This window comes from Balaenoptera acutorostrata, chromosome 7 (assembly GCF_949987535.1).
Source record: "Balaenoptera acutorostrata chromosome 7, mBalAcu1.1, whole genome shotgun sequence".
NCBI classification, from domain to species: Eukaryota; Metazoa; Chordata; class Mammalia; order Artiodactyla; family Balaenopteridae; genus Balaenoptera; species Balaenoptera acutorostrata.
In genome coordinates, this window is record NC_080070.1 from 13370881 (window position 1) to 13392504 (window position 21624).

Below are 21624 nucleotides of genomic sequence, written 5' to 3' on the forward strand. Positions count from 1 at the left end.
GAGTTGCTATGTTCCAGCAAGGGGGTAGGAAAGGAGTGTGAAGAGTGTGAAGAGTCTAGAAAAGCAGACGGGCACGGAGCCCTCAGGATTCAGCAGAGGCCTGAGGGTCAGTAGTGGAGACCCTGGTCCCAGTTGGAGGACACACGAGCACAGGAAAAATAAGCAAGGTCAGCTGGACAGAGTGGAAGCCAACAGACAAAGCACCACTGTATCTTAGGCCAGTGAAGTTCTGGGCGATAGTCAGATTATGAGATGGAGAGATCAGAAAACAAGAACAGATACTGTACAGAAAGACAGGCACACAGCCAGATCTTAGCAGCAAAGGAGATAAGCTGCTCCAAGTCAGAGGCTCCCCTGGACAGAGTAAATCGCTGCAGGGAAATGGCCTCATGCTCTGCAGAGGAAAACAACTGGGAGAGCTGGTTGGAACAGAATTTAAGGAACAGTGACAGGAAAACGATCCTGGTCAACTAGACAACTGCCCGACCTATGGATTTTAGGGATTCTAGATGAAGAAAAAGAATCAAGGCAGAAGGAGCTCAGCAGCAGCTCTAAGCATCGTCGTATGAGAATGATCAGAGCTGGGGCTTTAACAGAAGGAAGCCAGGAATGAAAGACAGGGGAAAGGGGGAGAGTCTCACTCTCACCACCTCCCGTATCTTCCTCATTTGGTTCTGGGTTGGCGGGGTCTGAGTCCAACTGAGAGACCAAAAAGAAAGAACTAGGAAGAATTCCATAAATCTTTACAGTAGTTACTTTAAAGTCAACTTCCAGGCATTGTAGATGTCCACATGGGAAAACTGCCCTTTAAAAATCATGTGACAGGCCAAGAGTGATCCCACCTAGACAAAGCAGTGAAGGAAAAAGCAATGGACTGTAAGACAGAAAATCCTTATTCTACTTCTGTCTACAGCACAACTAGTCATATGATCAGATAACCCTTTTTTAAAAATCTGTCCAGTGAAGATACTAATACACATCTTGCCTCCCTCACTGAGTTAGAAGTCCTAAGGAGATGCGAACTCACACTATACAATGAAAACATAAAGCACTATTATAGCTTCCAAGGACTATTTCTTTTATTTTTGGAGAATCTTCCATTATATGTTTAATTGTGTTTCAGTTTGTTTTTTAAAAGAAGAGGAATCTGGTATCAGGCTTCATCTGCAATGCTTTTCACCACATTCTGAAAGCAATTTCCAGAAATAAAGAAAAAAGAGAAGACAAATTCAGCCTAGCTGGGTGCCTCAGAAACAACAGTAGAGGCTACTATACTATGTTTTCTAGGAATTGATTTTAAAAGTTTTCTGCTTCCTGGGGTGTGTTACCAATATACAGAACCTGTGGTAAATTTGATACTGGTTTCATCAATTCACAGAATCAGTATGTTTGAAAGAAAAAGAAAAAGAAGACAAGAGACATTTAAATGCAAGCACAGTCAAGAATGTTCAGTTAAATCCTAATTACTCTGGAATGTATTACTTCTCACAAATAAGAAGGAGTAAATCACTCAGTTATTAAGAGATCTACCCTGATTCACTCCTTTGACAGCAACAATACTTTAAAATAATGGATGCTGATCTGTAGTCTCTTTTCCAGGCTAACATTCCTTTCAGCACATTTTGTGAAAACGATTAAGCTTTATTAGATGCTAAAGAATCAATTGCAACTTAAATCACTTTTATCCTGACCAACAAGGTCATGGTGGAGAGTCCAGATATCACTGCATAAAGCACAAAGGAAAATAAAAGGGAAATGGGTTGCAAGCTCACGGGTTCATCAACCGTAAACGTGCATATAGCAAATGCCATATAACTAGGAACGACATTTTAGGATTGAAGTTTGGAATCATGACACAGTACGGAGCCTTCTTCCACAGATACTAGGAAACTTGCATGAATATAAAATGTGCATAGCCTTTGAAGGAAAACCTGAATGTAGCTGGTACATTCTAAGGCTAAACCTGAGTAAAGTATGCAGGATTCACTGTTTATAGGATTATTTGGCTTTATGGCTCAGCCTTCTTAGGAACCTGCCTTTTCCAGGGGGAAAAAGAAGAAATTTAGATGAAGAAGGAATAGATACTTAACTACCATCAAGCGAGAATATCTTTTCCCTAGGAATTAAACCCTTTTTAGAGAGAAGATTCTTATCAGGAATCAGGAATGGCTATTGGGTCTTCTTCCCTCCAAAATTTTAATTTTGTTAAGATGTCAAACCAAAAAACCTTTTATACATGCAATGAACACCATATTTACCTCTCACCCAGCTTCATCAGGCCAACATTTCCCCACATTAGCTTTATCTCTGTGTGTATAATTTGTAGTATTGTTAAATCATTTGCAAATAAATTGCAGGCTTCATGGCCTTTCACTCCTAAATATTTCAGCATGTATCTCTCAAGAACAAGGACATACACAGACATAACCATAACACCACTGTCACTCTCAAGAAATCTCACACTGGCATATAACATCTAATATATCATCCATATTAAAATATCTCTGATATCTTTTACGGCTGACACTGTTTTTCATTTTTCCAGTCCAGGATCTCATACTGGACTTCATTATGATATTTCTTTAGTTTCCCTTAATCTTGAATAGACTATCTTCTTTTAGATTTCATGACATTGACATTTTTGAAGAAGCCAAATCAATGGTTGTTTTTAGAATGTCCTACAATTTGGATTTGATTGTTTTCTCACTATTAGATTCAGTTAGGTTAAGACTAATGTTTTGGGCAGAAAACTACATAGGTGATGTTGTATCCTTCTCGATATATCACATCAGGAAGCAGATAATGTCCATCTGTCCCATTACTGGTGATGCTGTTTGATCACTTGGCTAAGGCGGTGTGTGCTAGATCTCTCTACTATAAAGGTACTTTTCCCCTTTGTAATTATTAAGTAACTTGCGATAATTTGAGACTGTGTGGATATTTGTTTCTCAACGACCTTTTATCCAATGTGTGTAGCATCCATTGATGATCCCTGTTTGAATTAGTGATTTCACTAGTGATTGCCAAATGGTAATTCTCTAACTCTATCGTATCTTATACATTTACAATTTGGCAATTCTTCTGTAACATAACTATAGATTCATAGATTCATCATTTTTATTTAATGTATTATAATCCACTAGCATTATTCTTTTTGATGTTCAAATTATCCCAAAATTGGCCAATAGGGTACCATCAGGCTGGCTCCTATTTTGTGTTGTCCTCATTAGTTTTTGAGTAGTTCTTTGCCTTATTCTTGCCCTGCCTCTGAAAGACATCTTTTCACAGAATCCTGGTAAGTTTTATTAGGGAATGGTATTTAGAGACCAAAATCTGGATGCCAGATATGCTCACTGTTGTTGGGTGTCACTGCCTTTAGGCCCCTTCAGTGGGCAAAGCGAGCAAATATCTTTCTAGAATAATTCATGAGTTTACCTACAAATCGGTAAGAAAATGTTAGACAACCCAATAGAAAAATGGGACGTTCTGCTCCTCTCTAGGATGTAGGAAGCAACAAAGAACATTGTTCCCACCCTAAAAATGAGAAAAAGCCTGATAATCTACAGAATCATAATTATTCTTAAGCCCATCAGAGAGCTGACAATGCAAGACAACCAAGTAACCTGAATTCCAAAGAGAAGGCCCTCCAAAAGACAGATGGGTCACGAGAAAGGTTTCGCCTTTGGCAGAGCATGAGATAGAGAGGTGGCCACCACACAAACAGGTGAGACAAAATCAGGTGCTGTCCTAAGTGCGTTATATTTATTAGCTCTTTTAATACTCAAAACAACCATATAAAACAGAAAAATTACTTGTGGGCCAAAGGTAATCAACAGAGGAACTAAAAATCATGATACAACTATACTGAGAGGTGATACAGAGGACTTCTGATAAGAGGCCAAGAGATAAGGTCTAAAACTGATAAACCAAAAAGTAGTATTATATACTTAAACTGAATTATACACCTAAAAATGGTTCTGATGGTAAATTTCATGTTTTGTGGGGTTTTTTTTTTTTTAACCACAATTTTAAAAAGTAGCATCACGAGCATACTAATTAGTGATAACTAGAATAAACAGGTAAAATTATCTTCTCTGGGGGGTTATACTTCAGATAGGAAAGGGTAAGAAGAGGGACAGTTGTTTTCCTTATAATCTTACTTGAACTACTACATTTTTTTTTAAGTATGTATTACTTTGTTAATTTTTTCAAACTCTGATGAAAAGATCTTACCTTGATCTGCAAGACATCAAGTGGAACTGTCTCTCCTTTCACAATGGCAAGTGTAGCATCTGTAATATGTCTAAAAGATAACAAGAAGGAAATGATCATGTTGTGAAAAATAAGCAACACCTCCCCCAACACACACACATACACACACACACACAACCACACTCCTACCCAGAGTACTAATAGCTGGGTCAAGAAAAAGACAAATTCCTTCAAAATACTCCAGGAAAGCAGAACAAAGGTGTATAAAAGAATTACTGATACAAATCTAGTGGAAGGCTCTGATACAGACTCAAAGAGAAGGCTTTGGCAAAGAGAAGTTTATACAAGGCATCAATCATTTATTTACTTCACATTTATTGAGTCTCTACATTGTGTCTGACTTTTATCACTGGAAAATATGATAAATAAATAATAATACAACATCTTTCATTCATTGTAAGAGAATGAAAGTTAAGCACTGCAAAAACCATATTCCTTTTTACTCTAATAATCTGAAGGATAGCTAAAGGACAGGATTTGCTGGAGTTTTCTCAGCAAAATATAATAAATCCCCAAAATATACACATTAATTCCAATGCTTGGATTACATTCTGGGTTCCCTAGGAAGCAAGTTGAAACTTAAGAAACAGCCTACTTTACTTTCTCATATTTCTCTATCAACATATCTTTATCCCATTTTCCCTCCAATACAGTTGCTATCTGGGAAGTAGGTAGCAGTTTAGAAAATGAGATTCAATTTAGGAGAAAGCAAGACACATGATCACCAGTTTAGATTAATTTGATATGAATACATTAATTTCAAAGGAAGTTATTAGAAAGAATCCTAAAGCTTTGTGCTTGCTCTGAGTAGTACCTAGCGCATTAAGAGGTTTAAGAAGTGCTTTTGAGAGGCTGACCTTTAAAAAATGTTCCAACTGAAAAAATGCCTTTTTCTATTAATTTTTTTTTCAAAATTCCTTGGCAGAAGATGGTTAAAATGCAACCTTAAATTTATCATTCTCCAGCAATAATTGAAAGTTCTAAATAAAGCAGCACTGTAGCACGAAACAGCTATTTTTTAGGATTATTTATCTGCGACATTCCAAATTCAAAATTCCTTTTTCTTCTGTAGTAATTATGGTACAACAAATCTTGACAGCGATGCAAAAAGCAAAGCCTTGTTCTTTTAAGTAGCCTCAGGCGTCTGCCATGTTAAGAGGTCTACAAAATTATGAACCCAGGGCAGACTGACTTAATTATCTAAGAGCCCTGGGGCATGCTTATAAATTAAGTTTTATAAATCTTTAAATTATAAATAGAAGCAGCAACAACATTAGTTTAACTACAGGGAAAATCAGCTCCTAAAAAACTGAAGGCTATCTAAGACCCTGAGAGCAGCCACACTGCACAGACACTGGCTTTTGGATAGGTGAGGCGTTCTCTAAGGGACATGTCCTACCTTGGCATCACTGGCATATCTGGTAATGCTGGCAAGCAGTTCTAATAATCTATACTGACAGGCGGAAAGAGTAGCTATCTAAAGTAACCAAGACCCAAACCAGATAGGATTTGTCTCAGATAAGAAAAAATGTTTAATTCATTGTTTGTCATATTTATAGCCCCTCAAAAATTCTAAACTGGTAAAAAAATATGGCAAACTGAAATGCCACATTAGGCGGCAGGATGATTGGTAAAGAGCTGAACACTCCCCATCAGACTAAGGCTTGAAGCATGAGAGATGTTTTAATAAAGGCCTGATATATGTCTACGCTTATGCCTGGTGTTTGATATATGGAGCAAGGTTTTTAACTAAAAAAAAAAAAAAAAAAAAAAGTTAAAAGATAAAAGATGACTCCTAAAACGACAACAGCAAAAATAAATCCACAAAACCAGCCTATTCAAAATCCCAAAGCAGAACTGGACAGCCACATGCAAAAGAATGAAACTAGACCACTAGCTTACACCATACACAAAGATTAGCTCAAAATGGATTAAAGACTTGAATGTAATAAGACCTGAAACCATAAAACTTCTAGAAGAAAACATAGAGGGTAAGCTTCTTGACATAAGACTTGGCAATGATTTTTGAATCTAACACCAAAAGCAAAAGCAATAAAAGTAAAAATAAGTAAGTGGGGCTACATGATACTAAAAACCTTCTGTGCAGCAAAGAAAACCATCAACAAAATGAAAAGGCAACCTACTGAATGGGAGAAAATATCTGCAAATCATATATCTGGTAAGTGGTTAATATACAAAATATATAAAGATCTCATACAACTCAACAGAAAAAAAAATCCACTTGAAAAATGGGTAGATAACTGGAATCGACATTTTTCAAGAGAAGACATACATACAGATGTCCAACAGGTACATGAAAAGATGCCCAGCATCATTAACCATCAGGGAAATGCAAATCAAAACACAATGAGACATCACCTCACACCTGTTAGAATGGCTATTACCAAAAAGATAAGAAGGGCTTCCCTGGTGGCGCAGTGGTTGAGAATCTGCCTGCCAATGCAGGGGACACGGGTTCATGCCCTGGTCTGGGAAGATTCCACGTGCCGTGGAGCAGCTGGGCCCGTGAGCCACAATTACTGAGCCTGCGCGTCTGGAGCCTGTGCTCCGCAACAAGAGAGGCCGCGATAGTGAGAGGCCCGTGCACCACGATGAAGGGTGGCCCCCGCTTGCCGCAACTGGAGAAAGCCCTCGCACAGAAATGAAGACCCAACACCGCCATAAATAAATAAATAAATACTTAGAAAAAAAAAGATAAGAAATAACAAGTATTGTAGAGGATGTGGAGAAAAGGGAACCCTCCTGCACTGTTGCTGGGAATGTAAATTGGTGCAGCCAGTATGGAAAACAGTATGGAGGGTCCTCAAAGAATTAAAAATGGAACTACCATATGATCCAGCAATTCCACTTCTGGGTATTTATCCAAAGAAAGCGAAAACACTAACTCAAAAGATATATTCACCCGTGTTTGTTGTTCAGCATTATTTACAATAGCTAAGATATGGAAACAAGCTAAGTGTCCGTTGACAGATGAATGAATAAAGAAGATGTGATATATATGTGAGATACATATATATAAACATTTGTGTGCACACACACATATACACTGCAATACTATTCAGCAATAAAAAAGAATGAAATTTTGCCATCTGCAACAACACTGATGGACTTGGAGGGTATTATACTAAGTGAAGTAAGTCAGACAGAGAAAGACAAATACTGTATGATATATGTGGGTGGCATCTTTAAAAAAAAAACAACAAGGGACTTCCCTTGTGGCGCAGTGGTTAAGAATCCACCTGCCAATGCAGGGGACACGGGTTTGAGCCCTGGTCCAAGAAGATCCCATATGCCACAGAGCGACAAAGCCCGTGCGCCACAACTACTAAATCTGCGCTCTAGAGCCTGCGAGCCACAACTACTGAAGCCGGTGCTCTAGAGCTCGCGAGCCACAACTACTGAAGCCCGCACGCCACAGCTACTGAAGCCTGCGTACTAGAGCCCATGCTCCACAACAAAAAGAAGCCACTGTAACGAGAAGCCCATGCACCGTGAGGAAGAGTAGCTCCCGCTCACAGCAACTACAGAAAGCCTGCGTGCAGCAACGAAGACCCAATGCAGCCAAAAAATAAATTAAATTAAATTAAAATTTAAAAAAACAAGTTCATAGATGATACAGAGAACAAATTGATGGTTGTCAGAGGTGGGGTGTGGGAGGTTGGTAAAAAGGGTGAAGGGGGTCAAGTTATAAAATAAGTCAGTCATGGGGATGGAACGTATAGCATGGCAACTAACAATAATACTGTATTACATGTTTGAAAGTTTTTAAGAGAGTATATCTTAAAAGTTCTCATCACAAGGAAAAACAATTCTGTAACTATTGAATGGTGACAGATGTTAACTATAATTATTGTGGTGGCATACAAATATCAAATCATCGTGTTATACACCTGAAACTAATATGTTTTATGTCAACTACACCTCAATCTAAAATAAAAATCCTAAAGCAGAAAAAAAAATCCAAAACAGAAAATCACCTGAGTATTATTATTGTTATTGATTCTAGAAGGTTATAACAAGAAATGTCTTGAGAAGATTTCAATTCATTCATTCAACAAATATTTTTTATTGACCTCCCCCAATGTATCACAAAGCTTACGTTAAAGATCAGGCAACTGACAATAAGAACCTGCCTGAAAATGATTTGTCCAAGATTATATTTTTAATCACTGTCAAAGCCACGACTCAAATTCAAGATTCCCACCTTCTTTAAAGTCTAAATCTTTGTTTACATAATGCTTTCGAAAAAAAAGAGCAATAATAACAACTTGCCTGACTCCTGAGGACACTCTTAGACTCACAACAATTTAATTTAATGTCAGGGCTGCACTACTTTCTCTGTCTACTTTATCCACACTGCCTTCTACTTTTGGCATTCCCTAAAGGATGTAACTATATTTGGTTGTTTTAGCTACTTATATTATCAAGGTAATGGAGCCAAGGCTGCTGCTGGCCCAGTCTCCACAGGGAACTTGCTATTTGTCATCATGCATACTTAAAGCAAACAAATGATCACTGCAAATATGTCTTCACCAGAGAATCTTACAACACAAAAGCACACAAACAGTATGCTTGCATCAGTGAAGCTATCTTCTTAAGTAGCAGAAGGACATCAGTATTCATCTCCATACCTGACCTGAGCACTTAACATTAGACCACCAGGGTCCCACAACCCAACAGAGAAACTTCCCAATCAACCCAACACTTGAACTCTGATCTCTTCCTCTTAATGATTTGAAGTTTCAGGCTATCAAAACTCAAAAAGAAAATTATATCACACGTGTGAATTTTCCATTCCCAGGCTCGCTCACCCACAAATGCTACCATCCCACATTGACAACCTACTGGACTTTGTTTCCACTTTCGGCAAAGAGTGTCTGACTCAAACTACTGGTCTGGCCCAGTGGGATAAATCCAATGGGAATCTTACTGAAGGTAGCCTGGCGGGGAAGAAAACAAGAGCAAAGTTTTATTGTTACGGTCAGAAAATGAGGTTGAATAGAGAGGCACAGGTGTGTCCACTATGACAAAGTAACTGACCCTGGGCCTGCCTCCCAGCCTTCCTTCCCACACCCCTAGACCAGCAACCAGGTAATACTGACGAAGCAGGTTCTAGAACAAGGCAGTTCATGAAAACAACATACCTTCAAATTTGGAAGGAATATTTGGGTGCTCACTAATGGCAACTGGTTGGAAGAAATTTGGTTAAGAAAATGAGGGTCTTAGATATTAGATAAGTGCACGATTGTGACAGACTGTATTATATTGCCACACTATTTGACAAAGTTGCAGACAGAATTCAACTAAAAATGTCTAACATTTGTACACTGACTGAGGACAGGTGAAAGTGCCTTATAAACTACCTCAAGTATAAACAAGGCTAAGAGAATAAGCAAGGTCAAGTAGCAGAAGAATGGCATAGTAGAGGACTTAATTAAAGGCCACAAATAAACAGATACCATAAGGTTCCTAAAGATTATTTTGAGCTCAGTCTACTATTACCAAAGGGACTGGGAAGGATCTTCTTTCTTGTTGTTACTTATAAAATATTTTATCACACTTTTCTACAATAATTTAAAGTAATCTTACGAATACCCATGTACCCAAGACCCAGATTTAACAAATATTACATTTTGCCATATTTGCTTCAGAGTTTTAAGAAATAAAGTGATGCAGATACAATTCAAGTCCCTTCTCATCCTACTCCCCTTTCCCTTCCCAGAGGAAGCCTTTATCGTGAGGTTGGTGTGATTCCTTTCCATCCACATTGTTATCCTTTTACTACATAGTTTAGGCATCTATTAAGAGTATCTTTGTTTTCTGAATTTTAAAACTTTGTAGAAATGCATAACATACTTTGGCAACCTGCCTTTTTTTATTGAATATTTTTTAGATTTACCACGTAGATATTTATAAACCTAGTTCATTCATTTTAACTGTTGTATGGCTTCCAATATATGAATATACCACAATTTATTAATGAAGGAATCCTTTGAAGAAAAGATTCTGTAGAGAAATTTTATATTTTAAACAACTCTTGGTAAAAGCCATTGGATACCCTGGATTCCCAAAGCAGAAAAGTCCACCATGAGTTAATAAAAGTGTTCTATGACATAGGCAGAAGTACATTATTTTCTAAAATCCGAGGAAGCACAACTTGTGCCCATCTTAAAATATAAAAAGGGGAGAAAGGGTAAAAGAAAGAAATAAAGAGAGATAAAAAGAACAGGAAAGTAAAAGTCAAAATGCAATTATTCTTATTTTAAAGCTCACCTCATCTGCTCTTCGAAGAACTCCAGTTATAACCTACAAATGTTTTAAAAAAATTATTATGAACAACTTGTATTTCCTTTATCATAAAAGAATTGGATTCAATTTTCATGGACCACAAACTTGTTCCTGTTTTCTTCCTAGAAACTATGCCAAAAGATGTATTGGCTCTTAAAACACAAACTATTCTCCAATAAGATCAGAGCTAGATTAGACTTTATTCTCCACCTAGGATCAATAGTACTATAAAGGCTAAGATAAAATAATTATAAAACTTCTACATTATATTAGTAAAATTACATTTTTAAGTTCTATAAGATGGGTATAAATGTGATGTACACATCAATTATACTAAAGATCCTAGTTTCCTACTATGAAGTACACATATCGGAAAAAAAAACAGCTCTTTGCTACACTCAGAGAGAAGCCTGCTCTCAATAAATGTTTCTTACTGATGAATATGAAGACAAGGGAGATTTTATTCCCTCTATAAAAAGACATTTTTAATTTGAATTTTTACTTAATTTATTTTTTATTTTTAAACTATAATACCCATGTCTTGTAAAAACTGTGAAAAATACCTGGAGAAAAAATACTTTCTCATAAACCCACCAGGCATCATTAGTCAGTTGTTTATATTTTGCTATATTTCCCTCCAATTCTTTTATTTAACCAGGGCATATTTTGATGACTAGATTATACCAGATACACAATTTGGTTTCTTTCTTAAAAACATTTTGTAAAGTCAAGGCAAAGGCCAATCTTCTCCCGCATCTCCTGCCTCACTGAGTTTCGGGATTAAATGGGGCTGTCATGAGGTCCACTTCATTACTTTGTTGGCATGCTATCCGTATTCTTCACACTTCATTAAAAAGCCATAAACACAATTACAAGATCATTAGCACAGCCTTTTTAAAAGAAGCTTACTAAGGCTCACATGATTGCTAAGTCAAACACAGGACAGTGCCCTGTCTGCTGTTAGCTACTGGTCCCTGAACACCAATGAAACCACAAAAATAGAGGCAAAAGACAATGAGAAACGAGGTACGGATGTGACTTATGGTACACAGGATGGGGTGACTGAGTGGGAGGGGCACCTGCACCTCTTCTTTTGAAAAGAAGAGCATTTCCAGGGCAATATACTTACTGTCCTTATTGGACCAAAGCAAGCATTAAGGAAATGGAATTGAAGAACAAAAGCAACGCATACATCGGAACATGTAGATCTCTTCCTCTAAATGTACCATTAGGAGATAACATTACATGGGATGGAAATGATGTGAGACTGGACAGATGCATTTTTTTAAAAGGCAATTGTTATTTATGTTTATTTTATAAGAAACCTTCCCATAATTGAAACAGTGATTCCCTAACAAACAGGGCTACTTCATAAGAGTCTTCAAAATATAAAAAGCGTTTCACACCCAGCACCATTTTGTACCCTGTTTTATTCCATTTTATCCAACTTAAATTTGATAAAAGAAAAACCCTTCTATGTGCTGGGTATAGAATTTATACGAAGCAATGAAATAAAAGTGCATGAGAAAAATGTAATGCTATACTTGTTTCAGAGAGAAACAATCCTAAAAAGAATGGGTTACAAAGAAATAATTTCCTTAAATTATAACCACTTTATGCCACTGCTCCAAGACCTAATTTCTATTTTCCTCCCTTTCAAAATGGTTTCAAACAGAAAAGCGGCCACACCTCCTGCAAAGTCCCATCTCCTCCAGCAACAACGATCACATCTGTGTTTTCCAGCAGTTCCAGGAGCTTCTTGGCTTGGCCCTCATAATCTGTCTGCAATACAAAGGAAGCCTTTGGTAAATTTATCATCCTAGAGCCACAAGCCCAAAGGTCTAAAAATACGGGATATTTTCTTTAAAGTTTTACACTGAATCTTTTCTTAAATTCTACATAACTGATATACATGAAAAACTAAACAGCTATCAAAGCAACTATGTATGGTTTTTATAGTTTTATATTTTTAGAGCTGGAAGGGACCTCAGAAACCATCTAGTCGGCTCCTTACTTTAAAAATAAAACTCAAACCTAGTGATTTGTCTCGGTTATACAGTCAGCTAGTCAGAGGAATCATTTCTAGTCCAGTGCAGGTTCTATTACATCATTTACCCAGTGACTTTCATCTGCAAGCAGAAAGTCAAGTGTATATGCAAATAAGGAGAAACAGATGTAATAAAAAAGAGCACAGATTTGAGAGCCCAGGAGACCCAGATTAAATCCCAACTCTGCTACTTTTTAGCTGAGTGGCCTTAAACTCTCAGGATCTTAATTTCCTTATCAATGAAATCATGTGTACTGGAGGAAGGGAAAAGTGCTTCCTCCTAATACTGTTGGAAAGCAGTATGAAAAGCGACTAGCAAGGTAATTGTCCTTAACTGGCACTGTACTACATAAACGGTTACTGTGGTTTTGCTATGATTGTACATAAAGAAATATAGGTAGGACTCAAAGCAGTCACAAAAAGGTGACTAAATGGTATGTAAGCCTCACCATTTGTATTGAGAATACCTCATTTCAGATACACATGTAGACTTAAATGAATGATCTAAGCCACCACCTCTAAAACCAAACACTGAATTTTAACAAATGTAATGTAACTAATACTGAAATAAGGAAACACTCTCTCCTGTTGACACTTTACTAGACACACTAATAGGCAAAAATTAAAGATTTGGATGTCAGATGGGCTAAAGCACCTAGGCCACTAAGTCACAGTCAACACACAAAAAACGAAGTCCCGGGCTTCCCTGGTGGCGCAGTGGTTGAGAATCTGCCTGCCAATGCAGGGGACACGGGTTCGAGCCCTGGTCTGGGAAGATCCCACATGCCGCGGAGCGGCTGGGCCCGTGAGCCACAATTACTGAGCCTGCGCGTCTGGAGCCTGTGTTCTGCAACAAGAGAGGCCGCGACAGTGAGAGGCCCGCGCACCGCGATGAAGAGTGGCCCTCCCTTGCCACAACTGGAGAAAGCCCTCGCACAGAAACGAAGACCCAACACAGCCATAAAAAAAAAAAAAAAAAAAAAAAAAACGAAGTCCCTACACTAACACCATCTAATCTTATGATGAATGGTTCTACTTTTATCCTGAAAAATGAAATGACTGGCTTTGCAGTTATACATTTGTAAACATTTCTCTTTTTTTTTTCACAGTTATCAGTTTATTAGAAAGGATTCAGATGAACAGACAAATGAAGAGGTACATGGGGCAAGGTGTGTGGGGAGGGGTGTGGGGTCTCCAGGCCCTCTCTGGGCGCACCACCTCTCCCCAGATCTCCACAGGTTTACCAGCCCAGAAGCTCTCCAAACCCTGTCCTTTTGGGTTTTTGTGTCGGTTTCATTACATACCCATGGTTGATTAAATCATTGCCCTCTGGTGATTGAGCTCAATCAATCCAAATATTTCACTTTTTAAAAAAAGAATATAGGGACTTCCCTGGTGGCACAGTGGTTAGGAATCTGCCTGCCAATGCAGGGGACACGGGTTTGAGCCCCGGTCCAGGAAGAGCCCACAGGCCGCGGAGCAACTAAGCCCGCACGCCTAGAGTCTGTGCTCTGCAGCAAAAGAAGCCTGCGCACCACTACGAAGAGTAGCCCCCGCTCGCCTCAACTAGAGAAAGCCCGCACACAGCAATGAAGACCCAACGCAGCCAAAAATAAATATTAAAAAAAAAAAGAGAGAGAATATATGTTGATCCTGATTAAAAGGATGCTTTGTGAACACCCCGAAATAGGTGATCACTGGGAATCTGCACGGGTTCACCAAGAACGAGGCATTTCAGAGTATCCTCATCTTTGACAGATTACTAGATCAGAAGATCAGGAAATCCAGACAGACATTCTATTGGGTCTTCTGCAAGGCACCTGGCAGGTTATTTGATAATATCCTTGGGGACAAGGTGGAGATGGGTGGGAACAATACGCTAGAATACAATTGGGTGAATTGATTACCAATTGAATGTCTACGTTCAAAGTAAGATGCTCAGTGGAGGGACATCAAATTGTAGGTAGATTCCTGGTGACATTTATTTAGGGCTCTCCATTCAGCCTTTTCCTACACAACACTTTATCAACAACAGAGAGGAAAGGTAATTGACTGAATGCGTAAATGATACAAACCTGACAATCTTGCCCCTCCTGACTTCTTCAACCTCATCCTCTCTCCTGTCTCCCCTTGCTCATTCTCCTCCAACTACATCTGCCTTCTCACTCTTCCTCAAGCCCCAAGTACACTCCTCCGTAGAGCCTCTGAATGTGCAGTACGCTCGGCCTGGATGCTTTCCCCAACCTACCAGCATGACTCACTCATTTCCCCCACGTCTCTTCCACAGGTCATCTTACCAGACTGGCCTTCCTTGGCCTCCTGAACTAAACTAACACCGCCATTACTCTTGTTCTCCTTACCCTGCTTGATTTTTCTTGTTGGCTCTCATCACCATCTGACAAATCATATGTTTATTTGTATATGTTTCTTATCTGCATCCCTCTTTTTCACACTTTGAATGGAAGCTCTTTGAGGACAGAGAGGGAAAACGTGTTTTGTTCAGACTGTATCCTCAACATGTAGAACAGAGCTTACTTTGTAGTAGGTACTCAAATATTTGCAAGAAAAATTGATAAATATGAATAAGTACACGAATGAAAGAACCAAAATTCAAAAAGATATTGAAAGATTTAACAGACCATAATTTAAAAGATTACATTAATAGGGATGACACATTTGAGGCTCTGATCTTAAGAGGAAAATTCCAAATGCAACAAAGAGAAAGGATAAAGAGTGGCCTAATGATGCAGAAAACTTGAACCTTATACCTTTCACAAAAATTAACTCAAAATGGATCATAGACCTAAATGTCAAATAAAAAACTATAAAGCTTCTAGAAAATAACACAGTAGAGGATCTAGGTGATCCTGGGTTTGGTGATGAGTTTTTAGATAAATCACCAAAAGCAAGATCCACAAAAGAAAAAAATTGATAAGTTGGACTTCTTTACAATTAAAAACTTCTGCTCTGTGAAAATACTGTTAAGAGAATGAAAACACAGCTTTAAAAGACAGTATAAGAGAAAATATTTTCGAAACACATATCTGATAAAGAACTTGTATTCAAAGAACTCTAAAACTCAACAATAAGAGAACAAACAAGAAACAACTCAATTAAAATAGCAAAGATTTGAACAGACACCTCACTGAAGAAGATATACAGATGGAAAATAAACAAATGAAAAAATGTTCAATGTTATATGTCATTAGGGAACTGCAAATTTAAACAATGAGAAACTACTATATACCTATCAGAACAGCTAAAACCCCAAACACTGAGAACACCAAATACTGATGAGGATGTGGAGCAACAGAAAATCTCCTTCACTGCTAGTGGGAATGCAAAATGGTACAGCCACTTGTGGAAAGCAGTCTGCCAGTTTCTTACAAAGCTAAGCATACCATGTAATACAGCCACTGCACTCCTAGGTATTTACCCAAATGAGCTGGAAAATTATGTCCACACAAAAACGTGCACACAAATGTTTATGGCAGCTTTATTCATAACTGCAAAACTGGAAGCAATCAAGATGTCCTTCAATAGGTAAATGGATAAACAAACTGTTGTACATCTACATGATGGAATATTATTCAGTGAGAAAAGGAAATAAATAAGCTATCAAGTCATGAAAAGACAAGCCACTGAGGAGCCCAGGTGAGACCAACACAAGAACAGCTCTGAACACGGACTGTTGACCAACAGAATTGTAAGCAGAAAAACTGTTGTCAAGGCAGTTTATTATGTAGCAATAGATAACTGGTATAGAAATAAATCTAAATACATTAACAATTACAATAAATGTTAACGGATTATATGGTCCAGTCAAAAGGCACATACACAAAAAGCATTGGATCTTTAAAATATCCTGTTTTCATGCCTTTACCAATGATGCATTAAAATATAAGGATACAAAATGGCTTAAGTAAAGATAAGTAAAAATTATACCAAGTAAAAACTAATCAAAGCAAGCTAGTATGGTTACTAACAATACTAAATAAAATAGACCACAGTAAAAGACAGCATTAGTGCTAAAGAGAGTAACTCTATGACACTGTCAACACGCAAGAAAAATGAAATAATTTGAAATGTGTATGCATCTACTGACATAGTCTCAAAATATAAAAAAGCAAAAGTGGATAAAACTACATAGAGAAACAGACAAATCTATCTAGTGGGATATTTCTAACACCTCTTTCTGAATAATCTATAGTTAAAACAGAAGAAAAAAATCAGTAAGGACATGTAAGATTTGAGCCACACAACTAACAGACTTGACTTAATGGACATATATAGAACATGGTACCCAATAACTGATATATATTCTTTTTAGGCCTACATAAAACATTTATGAAAACAAACCACATGCTAGGCCATAAAACAAATCTCAATAAACTTAAAATACTGGAATTATATAGACTACATTCTCTGACCATAACACAATTAAATCAGAAACCATTAACAAAAAGATGTGGGAAAACTTTAGATTTGAAATTTTTAAAACATGCTAAATAACTCATAGGTCAAACAAAAAGCATGATGAAAATTAGAAAACATTTAGAAATGAATGATAATGAAAATATTATATATGAAAACTCCTAGGATGCAGCTGAAGCAGTAAAGTTTATAGCTTTCTAAGAAAACACCAGGAGAGAAGGGTGAAAATTAATGAAATAAACATCCAAGTTAAAATGTCAAAAAGAACAGCAGAAAAAAAGCCAAAGAAAGTAGAATGAAGGAAACAATAAAGACAGACCAAAAATTAATGAAAGAAACATAAATGAAAGGATCAACAAGCCAAAAAATGGTTCTTGGCAAGGATTAATTAAATTGATGCACCTTTCACATGACTGGCAGGCAAAAAAAAAAAAAAAAGCACAAATAAACAATAAAACAATATTGAGCAAGAAAATGATGTATTTCAGATGTTACAGAAATTTAAAAGTTAAAAAGAAGATATTATGAACAACTTGATGCCTATTAATTTGAAAACTTAGATGAAATTCACAAATTCCTTTAAAAAATTTACCTTACTAAAATTAATTCAAGAAGAAATAGAACTTCCTGATGTACTTCTACAGCCATTAAAGAAATTTAATATACAAAAAAATTTCCCTTCAAAGAAAGCTCCAGGCCCAGATGGTTCTCCTTGTGAGTTCAACCAAACACTCCAGGAACAAACAATATCAGTCTTAAATAACCATTCTCAGATCTCTCATACGTAGAGTCTGCAAAATGCATTACAGGTCCTGAAATAAATGTCAGTTTTCTTCCCCACCCTCCCATCCCCAGAGGCAGACAACTAGAAGACCACACCTCGGACAAGCTGGAGAAGAGAGTTCAACATCAACATTGCATGGTCAATTGGACTAAATGACCATTCAATCTCTATGATTTAATGAAAGTGTGTAATATTAAAAATAGGTATACCATAGATTTACAAACATGGTAACAGTGATTTTCACCAAATACATACACCTATGTACATACCACACACATAGCACTTAAAGTCAAGAAAGTGGAGTCTTGAGGCATCTTCTAGAATAGCACAATTCCCTCTCATTTATTTTTGTCCCCATTTCTTCTTACCCAAATCTCAAAAATTCTAAAGCTTTACCACTTAAAATTCCTCACCTGAAATAATTCCTCACCAGAAAGAAAATGTTTACCTGTCTGTGGAACTACCAAGAAATTAAATTAATTACTCAAACTTGAAGTTTCTTTTTAATAGTCAGAAAAAGAATTCTTACAGCTGTAACAACTTTCATCTTCCAAGAGACAATAGTTCCACGTCCTATCTGTCAGATGAAAGGAGCCAAGTTCATGGCTCCATTTAATCCTGTTCTGAAAGTGAAAAGCTGACCGTGGTTGGAAAAAACAATATTATCTTATTAATTATCAGAAGAAGAACACAACATTGACTTCTCTGTTCTTATCTTCTTAAGTGATAAGCGATTTCTGCTAAGAAGTCAAGAGAAGAGGATATGTTATAAGGAGGGGTAGCTTGGATAAAATCAACACTCTAGAGCAGTTCTCACCTTAACGATAGTCACATCCATGCCAGATAAGTGTAAAATCGGGGCAGCATTTTTTTCAAATAGAGTCCTGGCTTTGCTGTAGACAAAGGAAAAAAACACAAATATTTTAACACGAGTTCTCAAGAGGAAATATAAAAAGCCCAACCATCTTCTCTGGAAGAGAACAAGAAGTAGCGTAGAGAACACGTTTCCTCTATTTGTTCAAGGACAGGAAGGCTAGTGAAGAGTAATGAGTTTCTCGGGATATAAACATGGCCTCTTTCACTCTGGGGCCTCCAGGATTTTGCCCCTTGTGTCTATACAATAGCTCTTACCCATGTGGGATGCTTACAGTGCACAATCCAGTTCCTCTAGAGGAAGTGTGTACACTAGATATGGCTCCACTCAGGTGACAATGTCTGATTCACTCAACAAGCATTTACTGAGCCTCTACTGTGTGCTAGACACATCTAGGAACTGGGCAAACAACAGGACAAGGCAGACAAAAATACGTGTCACTGAGGTATAATGTAATAAGCCCTCATGGAACTAATTTATATTCCAGTGGTTGACTGAGAATGTACTAGAAATCAAGGGATACAGAAGCTGCAAAAAGTCCCCAATTGCAGAGTCTCAAAGTTGAATAAATGTTAAAACATACCAATCAGCTGACTTGTCTTTTACCCAAATATTTTCAACCATCACATCACAAAACAAAAACAAAAACTAGTACTTTCAAAACAATCAACACCAAACATCTAACTTTTACATCCACATTTACTCAGTCCTCTTTCAAAAAGATTATTTTTTTTTATCAGTGATGCATGCTTCAACTTTCTTAAGAATATTTTATACTAGAAACAGACACAAAAGTAGTGAATGAGGAACATGTAGAGTGATGCACAGACCAACATTCTTTAAACTAAAAGAAATAGCTATCAAATGGAACACAGAACATAAAACATTTCTGATTATGAATTAAAATAGAAACTGAGAAGCTTGAGCAAATTTTCACAAGAACCAAAAGAATACCTTGAACCAAGGGCCTATGTGAGCACGTAATAAGCAAATTAAACAAACATATCCTCCCTCTTCTACAGCTCTGAATGCTTATTAGAATGAACATGAAAGGCTAAATGGAAATTTCTCCTTTCCAGATCACCATTTCTGGGGCTTAACCCAACAATAAAAGGCTGAGCTAGTGATACTGTAAACATTTCTCCTTGCAGGGTTGCTTTCATTACTAGGTTGATAAGAAAGGGTCAGGTAGAAGTGGATTAGATCTATCTCTGAGAAGCAAAACGCTGGAGAAGTCTCAATCGGCTGTATTAATCACTTACAACACATCTGTAAGCTCCTCTGAGTTAGTTTAAGAAATAAGATTTGGGCTTCCCTGGTGGTGCAGTGGTTAAGAATCCGCCTGCCAATGTCAGGGACACAGGTTCGAGCCCTGGTCTGGGAAGATCCCACATGCCGCGGAGCAACTAAGCCCATGCGCCACAACTACTGAGCCTGCGCTCTAGAGCCCACGAGCCACAACTACTGAAGCCCGCACGCCTAGAACCTGTGCTCCACAACAAGAGAAGCCACCGCAATGAGAAGCCCGTGCACCACAACGAAGAGTAGCCCCCGCTCGCCACACCTAGAGAAATCCCGCACACAGCAACGAAGACCCAACTCAGCCATAAATAATAAATTAATTAATTAATAAAAAAAAAAAAAGATTTGCAGAAGTAAAATGAGGTATCACCTCACACCAGTCAGAATGGCCATCCTCAAAAAGTCTACAAAGAATAAATGTTGGTGCAGCCACTATGGAGAACAGTATGGAGGTTCCTTAAAAAACTAAAAATAGAACTACCATATGATCCAGCAATCCCACTACTGGGCATATATCCAGAAAAGATGAAAACTCTAATTCAAAAAGATACATGCACCCCAATGTTCATAGCAGCACTATTTACAATAGCCAAGACATGGAAGCAACCTAAGTGTCCATCAACAGATGAATGGATAAAGATGTGTATGTGTATGTGTATGTGTGTGTGTGTGTGTGTGTGTGTGTGTGTGTGTAGAATATATTATATACATTATATATAAAGGAATATTACTCAGCCATAAAAAAGAATGAAATATTGTCATTTGCAGCAACATGGATAGACTTAGAGATTATCATACTAAGTGAAGACAGAAAGAGAAAGACAAATATTATATGATATTACTTACATGTGGAATCTAAAAAATAATACAAATGAATTTATTTAAAAAATAGAAACAGACTCACAGACATAGAAAACAAAGTTATGGCTACCAAAGGGGGAAGGGATAAATTAGGAGTATGGGATTAACAGATACACACTACTATATATAAAATAAACAATAAGAATTTACTGTATAGCATAGGGAACTATATTCAATAACTTATAATAACCTACCATGGAAAAGGATCTGAAAAAAATATATGTATGTATATATAACTGAATCATTTTGCTGTACACCTGAAACTAACACAAGACTGTAAATCAAGTATACTTCAATTAAAAAAAGAAAGAAAGAAAAAAGATTTGAACATTTGGGCCTTTATTCACATCTTTATGTAATGCCACAGGTACAGAAAATCTCTGAAGTGGAAGTGAAGGCATTATTTTTCCTTCTAATATTCCATATAAAAGATTGAAAAACAAGTGTTACCAGTAATAAATGTATTATTTATTATATAATTAAGGGTGAGATAGCACCAGAGTTAAATAAAGCTTCCTATACCTATAGCAATTTGCAGGTTCACACGCACACACAAAATAATTACTTGCTAATGTATTATTTATTAATGCAAAACACAGTTATTTCCTAAAGCTGTAATGTAGTTTTAAACTAGTACTACATAAGGAAATAGCTACATGATAAATTATAAATTATATGTCAGGTCAGAGCCAAGACGACAAAAATAGTACAGTTAAATAGTGAAAGCTTTAAAAAAAGATG

At 37.1% G+C, this 21624-nt stretch overlaps 1 protein-coding gene across 4 annotated transcripts in view; it reads right to left on the minus strand.

Moving 5' to 3' along the window:
• Positions 1–21624, minus strand: part of AGK (acylglycerol kinase) — an 85976-nt gene that overhangs the window by 26479 nt on the left and 37873 nt on the right. For 3 of the 4 annotated variants that reach the window (XM_007177027.2, XM_057549737.1, XM_007177028.3), the window contains exons 5-10: positions 18664–18739; positions 12271–12363; positions 10567–10599; positions 9438–9479; positions 9139–9233; positions 4234–4303 (exon numbers count right to left, since the gene is read on the minus strand). In XM_007177027.2, coding sequence (XP_007177089.1) covers positions 4234–4303; positions 9139–9233; positions 9438–9479; positions 10567–10599; positions 12271–12363; positions 18664–18739 — 409 coding nt within the window. The remainder of the gene's footprint in view (positions 1–4233; positions 4304–9138; positions 9234–9437; positions 9480–10566; positions 10600–12270; positions 12364–18663; positions 18740–21624) is intronic. The other variant, XM_007177031.2, reaches the window with a different exon arrangement.